A 14,736-nucleotide genomic window follows, 5' to 3' on the forward strand; every position below is an offset into this window, starting at 1 on the left:
CTTTTATTAAGTTAAGAATATTACCTATCTAAGAGAATGTGGCAGAAACGAGCACTTGTTAAAATAAGCATTTGGGAAATCATTTTTTGCTGGGTGTATTAAACAAAAGGAATATTTTATCTCAACTACCTAACAGTACTATTTGACCTTTTCTTTACAAGCGATAGTGGGTCTCAATGGCAGTAATATATATATAATGATAATTGACACTAATAGGTACACTTTAAAAATAAAGGACGTAATTGAATTCATGGATGATGAGGAATTTCTTCTGTCAAAAGGTTATTAGTTCTTCAAATATTTTTTCACAAAGAGTAGTGGAGACAGGATCATTGAAGGTATTTCAGGCTGATGTAGACAGAATTTTGATCTACAATGGAATTGGTGCTTATGGGGTTCAGACAGGATACTAGAGTTAAGGCCACAATCAGATAAACCATGATCTTACTGAGAGGTGGAGCAGGTTTGATCGGCCGCATAATTTACTCCTATTTCTTATGATCATATGATTTTCTCGTTGTAGTGAAATGTGTGTAGTTTTGCTATCCTTTCCTGAGGGAGGATGTCCTTGCCATGGAGGGAGTGCAACGAAGGCTAACCAGGCTGATTCCTGGGATAGCAGATCTCTCTTATGAGGAGAGACTAAGTCAGTTAGGGTTGTATTCATAAGAACTAGGGGCAGGAGTAGGCCACCTGGCCCCTCGAGCCTGCTCCACCATTTAATAAGGTCATGGCTATCTTTTTGTGGACTCAACTCCACTTACCCACCCACTCACCATAAACTTTAATTCCTTTACTGTTCTAAACTTTATCTATCCTTGCCTTAAAAACATTCAATGAGCTGGCCTCAACTGCTTCACTGGGCAGGGAATTCCACAGATTCACAACCCCTTGTGTGAAGAAGTTCCTCCTCAACTCAGTCCTAAATCTGCTTCCCCTTATTTTGAGGCTATGCCCCCTAGTTCTAGTTTCACCCGCCAGTGGAAACAACTTCCCTGTTTCTATCTTATCTATTCCCTTCATAATCTTATGTGTTTCTATAAGACCTTCCCTCATTCTTCTGAATTCCAATGAGTATAACCCTAGTCTACTCAGTCTCTCCTCATAAGCCAACCCTCTCAACTCTGGAATCAACTGGAGTTTAGAAGAAGAGTGAGAAGGGATCTCGTAGAAACTTACAAAATTCTAACATGGTTAGACAGGGTAGATTCAGAAAGAATGTTCCCAATGGTGGGGGAGTCCAGAACTAGGAGTCATAGTTTGACGATAAGGGGTAAACCTTTTAGAGCTGAGTTGAGGAGAAATTTCTTCACCCAGAGGGTGATGAATGTGTGGAATTCCCTACCACAGAATGTAGTTGAGGCCAAAATGTTATCTGATTTTAAGAAGAAATTAGATATTGCCCTTGGGGCTAAAGAGATCAAGGGTGTTGGGTGGGGGGGGGGTGGGGGGGGAGCGGCGCGGGGAAGGGGGAATCAGGATTTTGAACTTGATCAGCCAAGAGCAGAATGAGTGGCGGAGTAGGCTCGAAGGGCCAAAAGGTCTACTCCTATTTCTAGTTTCTACATTTCTACGAATCAGTGTTGTTTTAGTCCCATAAGTTATTTAAATTTCAGTTCTCAGCATTGTGTTTTAGTGATCTAGTTCTGAGACTACCTGGTTATAACAGCAGGTCTTAATAACTGTCAATTTCCTCATGTCTGTAATCTTTATATCACTGCTGTTGCGTTCATTTATGTAACTAACACAGTAGCCACTTTTCATGGGCTGCAGTGCACGCTGGGACAATGAGGAACTGAGTTCGCTGATTATGTTAGGAGCAGTGCAGGTATATAGCTTAAGTATGTTTTTATGCTACTGGTACTTGACACACAGCTTGTGGCAGAACATTCTAACAGCTTGCATAGGAACTAGCAGCTCCATTTTAAAGAAAAGGAGGCCACTTTTTAAAAAGTGGCTGTGTCAAGAATGAATAAATCTGTGAGCCTTTACAGGGACTAATAATGTGCGGAGAGAAGATTGGTAGCCTTTGAAAAATTGAGCGAGAGAAACAAATGATAGGTAAGGTTAAAAATAAAGAAAAACTAATGTCAAGACATATAGACAAATGGCTGACGGATGCTGGAATGAACCTCTCTCCCCCCCCTTTCATGAAGATAAAAGTTGACGTGATTTGTCCCACTAGTTAAGGCATGAAGGATCCAATGGTGCAGACAGTTAGTCCCACAAGAAGAGTCCTCGTGGTTGTCTGCAATTCTGTCATCAGGAGATGTTTCATCTGTGTTCATAAAACTCTACAGCCTCACCGTCCCTTTCTCTACAACTTCCCCTGGCCTGATAACCCTCTAAGAGCTCTGCAGTACTCCAACTCTGACCTCTTGTGATCCCTGACTTCCTTAGCAGGACAATTGATAGCCATGCCTATAGGTGCCTGGGCCCTAAGCTCTGGAATTCTGTCACAAACTGCTTCACCCTCATCCCCTTCTTTAACATGCTGCTTAAAATCTACCTTTGATCAAGCATTTGAAGCCTGACCTAATGTCACCTTCCTTGGCTTGGCATCAATTAATGTCTGGTAATCTCCTGTGAAACGCTTTGAGATGTTTTATTATTTTCAAAGTGTTCTGTAAATATAAGTCATTGTTGTGGTTATAAAGCAGAGATGCCAAAGAAGATCATTTCTGAGAATACCAGAGGGAGATTTCTGTAAATGCAGTAACTTGTATATAGGGAATTATTGTAGATAATTGCCTCCAGCAAACCAGAGGCTTTGCACTACCAATCTGGCAGGATTCAAATTGCTAAATCTTAAATGAATTTGCTGCAGAGATGTAGCTTAGGTGACTCTCTCTGCCTGTCCAAAATCCTCTATGTGAAATCAGCTTTTTTCTTACTATGACTTGCTAATGTTCAGTTCTAATTGTAAGCGTGTTTGCTTAGAATCTATGAACATGAATTGGCAGGAAAAGCAAATGTATTTAGTGTAGCTGAGATATGTAGCAGCAATAATAAGTAAAGCCCTCCTAACTTTATTGTACAATATTATTTTGAGGAGGGAATACATTTTCATTTTTGTTGCCTAGATGGTCATTTAATGGAATGTATTTTGCTGAACAGGTCAATGATCACTTTGCAGGCATTGAAGATCAGATTTAGCATGATGTATTTGTACCAGCATGCATTTACCTATATTGAATAAATTAAACTGTAATATTAATACAACGAGTGTTGTAACGTCATGCTTAACTAATAAATTGCACCATGTTTTGGTTTATTAAAGAGTAATTTAACAGGATCTTCAAATGTTGATGTATAAGATAATTCAACATTTTTGTCACAAGATATAACTAACATTGTTTTAAAACATTTACAGACTATCAAACCAGCTGATATTGCGACAGTGCGCAAATTAGGCAAACCACCTCATTTGATCATGCGAATCATGGACTGCGTGCTGCTTCTGTTCCAAAGAAAAGTAGATCTTGTGACCCTTGATCCAGATCGACCTTGTGTGAAACCTTCATGGGCTGAAGCTTCAAAGCTGATGAACAACTCATCATTTCTTAACATGTTGCTGACATTTCCAAAGGTAACAAGCTGGTCGTTTGTATCTCTGTGAATTGGATTCAGTTGTGAATTATCAGAGTTTGAATCCATTTGGATAAAAGTGGGAACTTGGCTTATTATGTATAGGTTAAGCCTCTTTTATAATGAAAATCCTTTTATCTATACTCCACCCAAAACTGAGAGGTGCCTTTTGGCCTGATAACATGTCCCACCATTGAAGTTCCAAAGCTTGATTCCCTACCACCTCTCTGCTTGTTCCAATCAGGTGTATGTATAATGAAAATGTGAAGTTATTTCCCCTCATTCAACATCTACTTTATTGAAGGAGAATAATTAGTCTACATATCTAAAAAGAATTCACTGTTCACAATGAGAAACTAATGTCACAGGAAAATGTTACATTTTAAATGAGAAGTGCTCAAAATTACAGAGGAACGTTTAAATTTACTTCTTGGAAAAAAGATAATGGGTGTGATGTTCCTGATGTTCACATTATGCTGCAATGTGTTTGGAGAATTTGGTGGCCAGCCAAATCTCCATTCACTGCGCAGGGATGGGAAAATCTTGCCAACCTTAATGGTGGTCAGATTCTAACTAATAACAGTATGTTTTGTCTGAATAGCTCACAAGAAACAATACTTTTCACTGTATGTTAATATATGTGACAATAATTAAATCGAAATCAAATGTTTTTTTTTGAAGAGATTGGTTTTAATCATAGAATCATAGATGGGTTAAAGCACAGAACATAAGAACATAAGAAATAGGAGCAGGAGTAGGCCATCTAGCCCCTCGAGCCTGCCCCGCCATTCAATAAGATCATGGCTGATCTGTCGCTGCTCAGTTCCACTTTCCCGCCCTCTCCCCATAACCCTTAATCCCCTCTCTTATCAAAAACCCATCAACCCGCGTCTTAAAAATATTTAGCGAGGCAGCCTCCACCACTTCAATGGGCAGAGAATTCCAGAGATTCACCACCCTTTGAGTGAAGAAGCTCCTCCTCAACTCCGTTCTAAACCGCCCCCCTTTTATCTTGAGGCTGTGCCCCCTAGTCCTACTGTCTTTTTTGAGCGGGAAGAGTCTTTCCACCTCTATCCTATCCATCCCATTCATCATCTTATACGTCTCAATGAGATCTCCCCTCATTCTTCTAAACTCTAACGAGTACAAGCCCAGTTTATTCAGCCTCTCCTCATAGCTCAACCCCCTCAACTCCGGTATCAGCCTAGTAAACCTCCTCTGCACTCCCTCCAAGGCCAAAATATCTTTGCGCAGGTGTGGCACCCAAAACTGCACACAGTACTCCAGCTGTGGCCTCACCAATGCCCTATACAGCCGCAGCAAGACCTCCCTACTTTTATATTCAATCCCCCTCGCTATGAAGGCCAGCATCCCATTCGCCCTCCTGGCCACCTGCTGCACCTGCAAGCTGGGTTTTTGCGACTCATGCACAAGGACCCTGAGGTCCCTCTGCACCGTCGCCTGCTGCAGTTTTTCGCCCCATAAGTAATAGTCCTTCCTACCATTCTTCCTACCAAAGTGGACCACCTCACACTTGCCAACATTAAATTCCATTTGCCATTTCCTGGCCCATTCGCCCAGCCTATCTAGATCCTTCTGCAGACTCTCCACACCCTCCGCACAATTTGCCGTTCCCCCAATCTTGGTGTCATCAGCAAATTTCGACACCCTGCACTCGGTTCCCTCCTCCAGATCATCTATATAAATGGTAGAAAGCTGAGGCCCCAGCACTGACCCCTGGGGCACTCCACAAGTCACCATCCGCCAATCCGAATAGCACCCGTTGACCCCCGCTCTCTGCCTCCTATTTGACAACCAATCCTCTATCCACGCTAACACCCTACCACCAACTCCATGTCCCTCGACCTTCTGCAATAACCTCTTGTGAGGTGGTCCGCTGAATATCTGTTGAGGGGGAAGTCCTGGAGACAGTGCTCGCTAATGACATGCTATTATATTAAAAAGAGTTTTCTCTTTTGGTCCCACTGCATGTTTCATGCCACTCCACCAGAGAGGGCCCTGGAAGACTGGAACTCAGAAATTCGCCGGCATGAATCACATTCTATGGATTTTGAATATGCCCTGCCATTTCCGCAGACGGAGGGTGCGGGCTCAAAATTGCCCCCATGAAGTAGAAGAGTTATGTTAAATTTGTGTAAAACACTAATTTGGTCTTTGCTACAGTGTTGCATCCAGTTCATGTAAATGGTTCTAGGAATGAAGAACTTCAGTTATGAAGATAGATTAGGGAATTTAGTACTGTTTTCTTTGGAGGAAAGGAGGCTCAGAGGAGATTTGATGAAGATATTCAAAGTCTCGAGGGGTCTGGATAGAGAGATAGAGATAAACTGTTCCCTCTCATGAAAGGATCAAGAATGAGAGGGCTGAGATTTAAAGTAATTGACAGAAAAAGCAAAGGCTATATTAGAAAAAAACATTTTCATACAACAAGTGATTTAGGTCTGGAATGCATTGCCTTTGAGTGTGTTTGAGGCAGGTTCAATTGAAGCATTCAAAGGGAAATTAGACTGTAATCTGCAAAGCAAGAATGTACAAGGTTGCAAGAAGAAGGCAGGAGAATAGTACTTTGTGAATTGCTCATTCAGGCCAATGAGCCAAACATGATACTGCGTAACAATTCTGTGATTTTATAATTCTGTGATTCTCTTTCCCATCACACAGCCAATTTCATATCAATTTTGCCACTGTCTCTTTTATTCCATGCATTCTAACTTCATTCACAAGTCTGTTATGTGGCACTTTATCAAATACTTTTCGGAAGCCCAAGTACATAATATCAACAAGCATTACCACATTAATATCATTAACCCCTGTTTCTTTGACAAAAAATGAAGCAATTTAGTTAAACATAACTTCTTCTTAATAAATCATGCTGGCTTTCCTTAATTAATCCAGTGACTATAAATTTAGTCCAAAATTATCATTTCTAGAATATCCTGTGCTACTAAAATTTGACTGACTGAGAAGTTGCAATTTTCCAATCCTCTTGCATCATCCCTGAGTTGAAGAAAGATTGAAAAATTATGGCCAGTGCCTCCACGTATTTCCACTCTCTTTCACTTAGTATTCTTGCATGAATCTCATCTAGTCTTGATGCATTCTCAACTTTAATAACAGACAACTTATTCAATACTTCCCCTTTATCAATTTTAAAGCCTTCACATGTCTGAACTACTTCCTCTTTTGCCATTAGCTGCACAGCATCTTCTTCTTTGGTAAAGACTGATGTATTCATTTAATAGCTCAGCCATAGCACTGGGAAAATCAGAAGAAGCTTAGGAAAGTTCAGGCTCTTTTATTAGTCTTTCATGGGATGCGGGAACTACAGATTTGGCCAGCATTTGTTGCCCATCTCTAATTGCCTCTGAGAAGCTGGTGGTAAACTACCTTTGAGAAGCACTGCAATCCACCTACACTGCTCTTAGGAAGGGAGTGCTATCTGAATGATAAGGATTTTCTTCAGGCCTGTTCTGATGCCACAATGACTGACGTGGTGAGAGGATGATGCAGGGGTGAAAACTCTCAGATTTGAAATGGGATGCTGGGATGGGATGCTGGCCTTCACAGCGAGGGGGATTGAATATAAAAGTAGGGAGGTCTTGCTGCAGCTGTATAGGGCATTGGTGAGGCCACAGCTGGAGTACTGTGTGCAGTTTTGGGTGCCGCACCTGCGCAAAGATATTTTGGCCTTGGAGGGAGTGCAGAGGAGGTTTACTAGGCTGATACCGGAGTTGAGGGGGTTGAGCTATGAGGAGAGGCTGAATAAACTGGGCTTGTACTCGTTAGAGTTTAGAAGAATGAGGGGAGATCTCATTGAGATGTATAAGATGATGAATGGGATGGATAGGATAGAGGTGGAAAGACTCTTCCCGCTCAAAAAAGACAGTAGGACTAGGGGGCACAGCCTCAAGATAAAAGGGGGGCGGTTTAGAACGGAGTTGAGGAGGAGCTTCTTCACTCAAAGGGTGGTGAATCTCTGGAATTCTCTGCCCATTGAAGTGGTGGAGGCTGCCTCGCTAAATATTTTTAAGACGCGGGTTGATGGGTTTTTGATAAGAGAGGGGATTAAGGGTTATGGGGAGAGGGCGGGAAAGTGGAACTGAGCTACGACAGATCAGCCATGATCTTATTGAATGGCGGGGCAGGCTCGAGGGGCTAGATGGCCTACTCCTGCTCCTATTTCTTATGTTCTTATGAAAGTGTTGTTCTGTCCAAATTTGAATGAAAATTCGCTTAACTAATCCTCACTTTTCCAAATAGCCACTTTTGTATTATTTTAATGATAGCAAATGCAAATACTAACGTCCTCAGTTTCTGCTGCATGAGTTTTGTCTGAACTGTGGACTATCTATAAGACTTACCAGCAGAAATCTGGCCAATTAGAACACACTTGCAATAGCACTCATTTTGCTCTTCTCAAATAATTTCATGGAGCAGTAACACTTCCACAGTGGTAAAGTAGACTGGCTTAACTGCTACCTGGAGTCCCTTGATGAGGCAGGTTGACATGAAGGGTCAAGGAGTATGAAAGCTCTACCTACTTCAAGTTTCATAGCATCATTGGGGACCGGAGGAAGGAGGGTGGGGACTGGATGCCTCAGCCTCTCAATCTGCATAACAGATTTGAGGTTCTTGCTTCCACTGTGAACGAGAACGAGGGAGGTGAGGTTGGTGAGCAAACTGCACACAGTACAGTGATGCAGACGCAGGATATAGGCAAAGAGAAGGTGATAAGGAACGTAGTCGTAATTGGGGACAGTGGGGTTAAGGGTATTGACACTGTCCTTTGTCACAATGACAAAGTGCACAGAAGGGTGTGTTGTCTGCCTGGTGCTCGGGTCCAGGATGTCACATCTGGGCTGCAGAGGAACCTGGAGTGGGAGGGTGAGAATCCGGTCGTTGTAGTACATGTGGGTGCCAACGATGTAGGCAAATTGCAAACTGAGGATCTGGGGAGGGAGTATGAAAAGCTGGGAATGGAATTAAAAAGTAGAACCGAAAAGGTGGTTATCTCTGGACTACTACCTGAATTGAGTGCAGACGGGCGTAAAGTTGATAAGACTAAGGAAGTGAATGGGTGGCTCAGGGATTGGTGTGGGAGGAATGGGTTTGAATTTATGGGGCATTGGCATCAGTATTGGGGTAGGTGGGACCTGTTCGGGTGGGATGGGGTTGGTCTGAACCGTGCTGGGACCAGAGTCCTGGCGAATCGTGTAAATAGGACTGTAGGTAGGGCTTTAAACTAATTGGGGGGGAGGGTGCGAGGGTAGGTGACATTACGGGGTCTAAAGTTAAGGAGAGGGTACAGGTAAGGGAAGAGGCCAAGGATGTCCCAATAATAAAGGGAGTAGGGGGCGTGAGTATGGTTGGTGGCGTTCTGGCAAATAGGGTACAGGTGAAGGCTGGGATGAAGGCACTTTATCTAAATGCACGAAGCATTTGGAATAAAGTGGATGAGCTGGTGGCGCAGATCAGCACAAATGGATGTGATCTGGTGGCCATTACAGAGACGTGGCTGCAAGGTGACAGGGACTGGGAGCTGAATGTCCAGGGGTATCAAGTGTTTAGGAAGGATAGGGGGGAGGAAAAAGGGGGGGGTGTAGCTCTGCTGATTAAGGATAGCATCAGGGTGGTAGTAAGGGATGATATAGGAACCAAAGAGCAGAAAGTGGAATCGTTGTGGGTGGAGATTAGGAACAGCAAAGGGAGGAAGACGCTGGTGGGTGTCGTTTATAGGCCCCCAAATAATGATCTGGAGGTGGGGCGGGCTGTTAACGCGCAAATAAATGCGGCGTGCAGGATTGGAACGGCGATAATTATGGGGGATTTCAATCTACATATTGATTGGTTGACCCATGTTGGACGCGGTGGGCTCGAGGAGGAGTTCTTGGAATGCTGCCGGGATAGTTTCCTTGAACAGTGAGTGTTGGAGCCGACGAGGGAGCGAGCTATCTTGAATCTGGTGTTATGTGACGAGGCGGGTAGAATTAGGGACCTTGTGGTGAAGGATCCTCTTGGGGAGAGTGATCATTGTATGGTGGAGTTTCTGGTGCAGATGGAGGAGGAGAAAGTGGGTTCCCGGACACGCGTCCTTTGTTTGAACAGAGGGGAGTACGAATGGATAAGAGAAGAATTGGCGAATGTTGACTGGGGGAGCGCGTTGGAAGGTAGGTCTGCTGAGGAGCAGTGGAGGATCTTTAAGGAGATCTTTCTTGGTACTCAGCAGAAATTTATTCCGATGGTTAAAAAGGACCGTAGGAGGAGAGGTAATAAGCCGTGGATAACGAAGGAGGTGAAGGAAAGTGTTAAATTAAAAGCGGAGGCGTTTAGAGTAGCTAAGAGTAGTGGGTGAGAAGAGGATTGGGAGAGGTTTAAAAGTCAACAAAGATTGACAAAGAAGTTGATAAAGAAGGGTAGGATAAACTATGAAGCTTATAGAATCCCTGTAGTGCAGAAGCTGGCCATTTGGCCCTTTGAGCCTGCACTGACAACAGGCCCCATTCCCATAACCCTACGCATTTACCCTGATAATTCCCCTGGCGCAAAGGGATAATTTAACATGGCCAGTCAACCTAACTTGCGTATCTGTGGGAAACTGGAGTATCCAGAGGAAACCCACGGGAAGAACATGCCAACTCCACACTGTCGCCCAAGGCTGGAATTGAACCCATGGTGCTGTGAGCATGTTATCACAGTGGCCACAGCTAACCACAATGCCACTGCAATAACATGCCCATGTCTTCCAAAAGGGTAGTTCTGTCTTGCAGGATGGCTAGGATGAGTCTTTTTATCATCACTGATGGTCCTTAGTGAGATATCCCTATTGCTAAATAGATCTTTGATGATAAAAGCACAGATGACGCTAGATATGAAGAATGAGAGGGTGATCATGTTCAGGAAAAGTGTGGATCTACATCTTACAATGTCAGGCCATCACTGCCTGACATTAAGGAAGCCATAAATATGTTATAAAAGAGTTCAAGTAGTTTCATAGACATTCAACTATTAAAGTATTGCCCAAGAGGATTAAGCCCATGTAAAATATCAGGAAATACTGTTAAGCACATTGTAGGAATTGCAGTCTCATTGCCTGGTAATATTATAGGAGGGATTTTCTTTGTCTCCCCCACCCCATGGTGTGGTTATCAGTGGCGGAAGGTGGCCCGCCGTTGCCCAGCAGTGCAATCCCACCATTCTGCCACCGTCAATGGGATTTTCCATTGATTTCATCCTCCTGCGGCAGGGTGTGCCGTCAACGGAACCAAAAGATCCCGCTGGTTTTAATAGCAGGAAAATCATCACTGACTGTTTGACTTTTGCAAGTGAGTTTTATTATTTTAGGTGGTAGATCTCCCACAGTCTAAAGATGTGTGGGTTAAGTTGATTGGCCATGATAAATTGCTCCTTCAGAGGGGTTAGGAGTGTAAATACGTGAGGTTACAGGGAAAGGACGTGGGTGGGATTGTTGCCGCTGCAAGCTGGATTGGCCAAATGGCCGCCTCCTGCGCTGTAGATTCTATGATCTGATGTCACATGACTAGATATTACATGATCAGATGTCACGTAAGTTGCATGTTGGATATCCAGGAATGCATCAGATTTAAATGATGACAATGCTGCTAACATGCAGTGATCTATGTGGGGAATTAAATTAATGAACCCATTAATTGGTACATCTGTTAGCTGCAACGCTGGTCTCATTTGGGAATGTTTGGAATGCCAGTGACATCAACATCCCACAAACAATATTTTGTTTTAAATGAAGGAAAATACTTAGAAAAATATAGAAATGAGACCCATTGAACTTAATGAGAAATACATAAAGATTGGAATAGGAATAATGATGGAGACTATAGATAATAACATTTGCTGCCTAAAGGTATTAAGAAAGCATGATGATATATGTAACCAGAGGGAAGGAAGAAGCGTGAAGTGGTAATTTTAAACAATTAAGGCTGAGAGGCAGCTGATAGAGTTAGGGCCATAGGAGTAGCAACTAGTAGGAATATTTGATTGTTTAGTTGACTGCCATGGTCAGGGAGGATTGAAATCACGCTGAGAGTTATTACCTTCATGACTTTGCTATTAATAATGCCATTTACATCTAAATTGCTTTTTCAGTGAGTGATTTCTCTTCAACAACTGATGTCATTGCAATTGTTTTGAGAATTTTTTTTTAATTTGAAGAAACCCATGATGCATCTTAAAATTTCTTTTGGTATTTTGATGGTTACATTTAATCAAGATTGTAATGTTTGTGGAAAATAATTTCCAATTGTTACATTGTGAGGTTAATAAGATTATTATGTTTTGGGACATTTTAAAATTTCAGGTAAAATTAAAGGGTTTGTAGTTAATGCAAGGATTGGCAACCACCAGTTGGTTCAAGGAACTATATGGTTTAGTTACAAGCAGATAAATATACAGAAAACTTTCATGATGTTAACACTTTCAGCTCTTGGGGTAATCTGGGTGAAAAAGTCTACGCTCTGCACCAAGATCACCACATTGGGCGATTGGGTCACATGATCCTTGCAAACAATTCTCCTTAAAGGGGCCCGCTGCTACATGGATCATGTGATCTATTCTGTAGGTTGCTTGACACTAAACATGGCTGGTTTGCTTGTTAAGTGATTAAAGGAGACCCAGATCATTTTACTGGGGACAAGATCCAAGATGTTTATACTTGGAGAAATGTCAGCAACTTGTGTGCCAACAGCACTTAAACTGGAAGGAATGGATTTTCACTTCCAGGTCAAGAGCGCAGAGTTGGGGCATTTCCCTGCTCCACCTACCCAAGTCTGAAAAAAACCCCACAAATTAGGGATTTGATCCACAATGGGGGGAAGGTTCTCCTGGAACCATGTGCAGAGGTTGCCTGGTGTGGAGGTGGGCTGGACAGGAGGTCTGCCTCTCTGCTCCAGCACTGTATTCAAAGATATTTTTAAAAAGCAATGAATCTAAGAAGCAGCCCTCCAGTCTTAACCATCCTCATACTCCACAAAGTAATCAAGCCCCATCCTCATGCAAACCGTTCACCATCCAGGGCTTCTCAAATGTGCCATGCCAATGTATGCCCCTCCACCCACCCCTATGGCCCTTTATATCCTCAGTGCCAACTCATGCCAACCCAGTTCTCCCCACGCATCACTCTTTGACATTACACCAACTGTGCCAACTCACCCCATATACATCAGAGACAAACCTCAGGACCCATGCTGAGATTAAATAAAATTAAATTCTCTAAGTATCTGTTACAGAACTAAAACAAAATCATCAGTTAGAGTTCATAAAACCCCTACTGTGCAGAAGAAGGCCATGTGGCCCATGGCATGTGCACCTACCACAATCCCACCCTGGCCCCATCCCTTTAACTCCACTTATTTTCCCTGCTAGTCCTACTGACTAGCAGGGAAAATAATAGGGAGGTTAGACAGGTGGTGGAGATGGGAAATGCCCAGACTGAGGGGCTGAAGTGTATATATTTTAATGCAAGGAGTATAGTGAATAAGGTAGATGAGCTTAGGGCGTGGATAGCTGTTTGGGATTGTGATGTGGTGGCCATTACGGAGACTTGGATGTCTCAGGGACAGGACTGGGTACTTCAGGTGCCAGGCTTCAGGTGCTTCAGGAAGGACAGGGGAGGGTGGCAGAAGGGGTGGTGGCGTGGCACTGTTGATCAGGGATAGTGTCATGGCTACAGAGAAAGAGGATGTCGTGGAGGGATTGTCTACAGAATCTCTGTGGGTGGAAGTTAGGAACAGCAAAGGGTCAAAAACTTTGCTGGGTGTAATCTATAGGCCGCCCAATAGTGACAGGGAAGTTGAAGTGCAAATAGGGAAACAGATTCTGGAGAGATGTTTTAATAACAGAGTTGTCGTGATGGGAGACTTCAATTTCCCAAACATCGACTGGAATATCCCTAGGGTAAGGGGTATAGATGGGGAGGAGTTTGTTAGGTGTGTTCAGGAGGGTTTCCTGACGCAGTATGTGGACAAGCCTACGAGGGGAGAGGCTGTACTTGACCTGGTACTGGCGAATGAACCAGGGCAGGTGATGGAACTTTCGGTAGGAGAGCATCTTGGATATGGTGACCATAATTCTATCTCCTTCACAATTGCGTTGGAACGAGATAGGATCAGGCAGGCTAGGAAGGTGTTTGTCTGGGGTAAGGGGAGATACGAAGAAGTCAGGAAGTTACTTGGACAAATAAACTGGAAGGAGGCGTTCTTAGGGAAAAGTACCGGAGGAAGGTGGCAGATATTCAAGGAATGTGTGTCTGGAGCTCTGAATGACAACGTTCCGATGAGACGAGGGGGTTTTGGTGGGTCGAGGGAACCGTGGTGCACAAAGGATGTGTTGAACCTAGTCAGGAAGAAAAGGAAGGTGTACAAGAGGTTTAGGGAATTAGGAGATGTTAAAGATCTTGAGGAGTATAAGGACTGTAGGAGGGAACTTAAAAGGGAAATTAGGAGAGCCAGAAGGGGTCATGAGAAGACCTTGGCGGGTAAGATTAAGGAGAATCCCAAGGCCTTCTATAAATATGTGAAAGGTAAAAGGATAAGAAGAGAAGGGATAGGACCTATAAAAGGTGAGGGGGGAAAGGTTTGTGTGGAACCAGAAGAAATGGCGGAGGTGCTTAACGAGTACTTCGCCTCAGTATTCACGGTGGAAGCCGATCTGGGCGATTTTGTTATGGATTTGCAGCAGATGGAAAGGATTGAGTACGTGAATATTAAGGAGGAGGATGTGTTGGAACTTTTGAATTCTATCAAGGTAGATAAGTCGCCGGGACCAGATGGGATGTACCCCAGGATACTGTGGGAGGCGAGGGAAGAGATTGCAGAGCCCCTGGCGATGATCTTTGCGTCGTCAATGGAGACGGGAGAGGTTCCAGAGGATTGGAGGATTGCGGATGTAGTTCCTATTTTTAAGAAAGGGAACAGAGATAGCCCGGGAAATTACCGACCGGTGAGTCTGACCTCAGTGGTTGGTAAGCTGATGGAGAGGCTTCTGAGGGACAAGATTTACGAACATTTGGAGAGGTTTGACATGATCAGGAATAGTCAGCATGGATTTGTCAAGGGCAGGTCGTGCCTTACAAGCCTAGTTGAGTTCTTCGATAAT

The 14,736-nt window shown here is 43.4% G+C and overlaps 1 protein-coding gene across 1 annotated transcript in view; it reads left to right on the plus strand.

Annotated features, from left to right (window-relative positions):
• The window catches only part of dnah5l (dynein, axonemal, heavy chain 5 like), a 326,877-nt gene that overhangs the window by 194,433 nt on the left and 117,708 nt on the right, over positions 1 to 14,736 (plus strand). The window contains exon 58 of the mRNA XM_080217022.1: positions 3,374 to 3,589. Within this exon, the coding sequence (XP_080073148.1) occupies positions 3,374 to 3,589 (216 nt within the window). The remainder of the gene's footprint in view (positions 1 to 3,373; positions 3,590 to 14,736) is intronic.

Source organism: Carcharhinus amblyrhynchos, chromosome 2, assembly GCF_965287045.1.
Source record: "Carcharhinus amblyrhynchos chromosome 2, sCarAmb.v2.hapA, whole genome shotgun sequence".
Taxonomy (NCBI): Eukaryota; Metazoa; Chordata; class Chondrichthyes; order Carcharhiniformes; family Carcharhinidae; genus Carcharhinus; species Carcharhinus amblyrhynchos.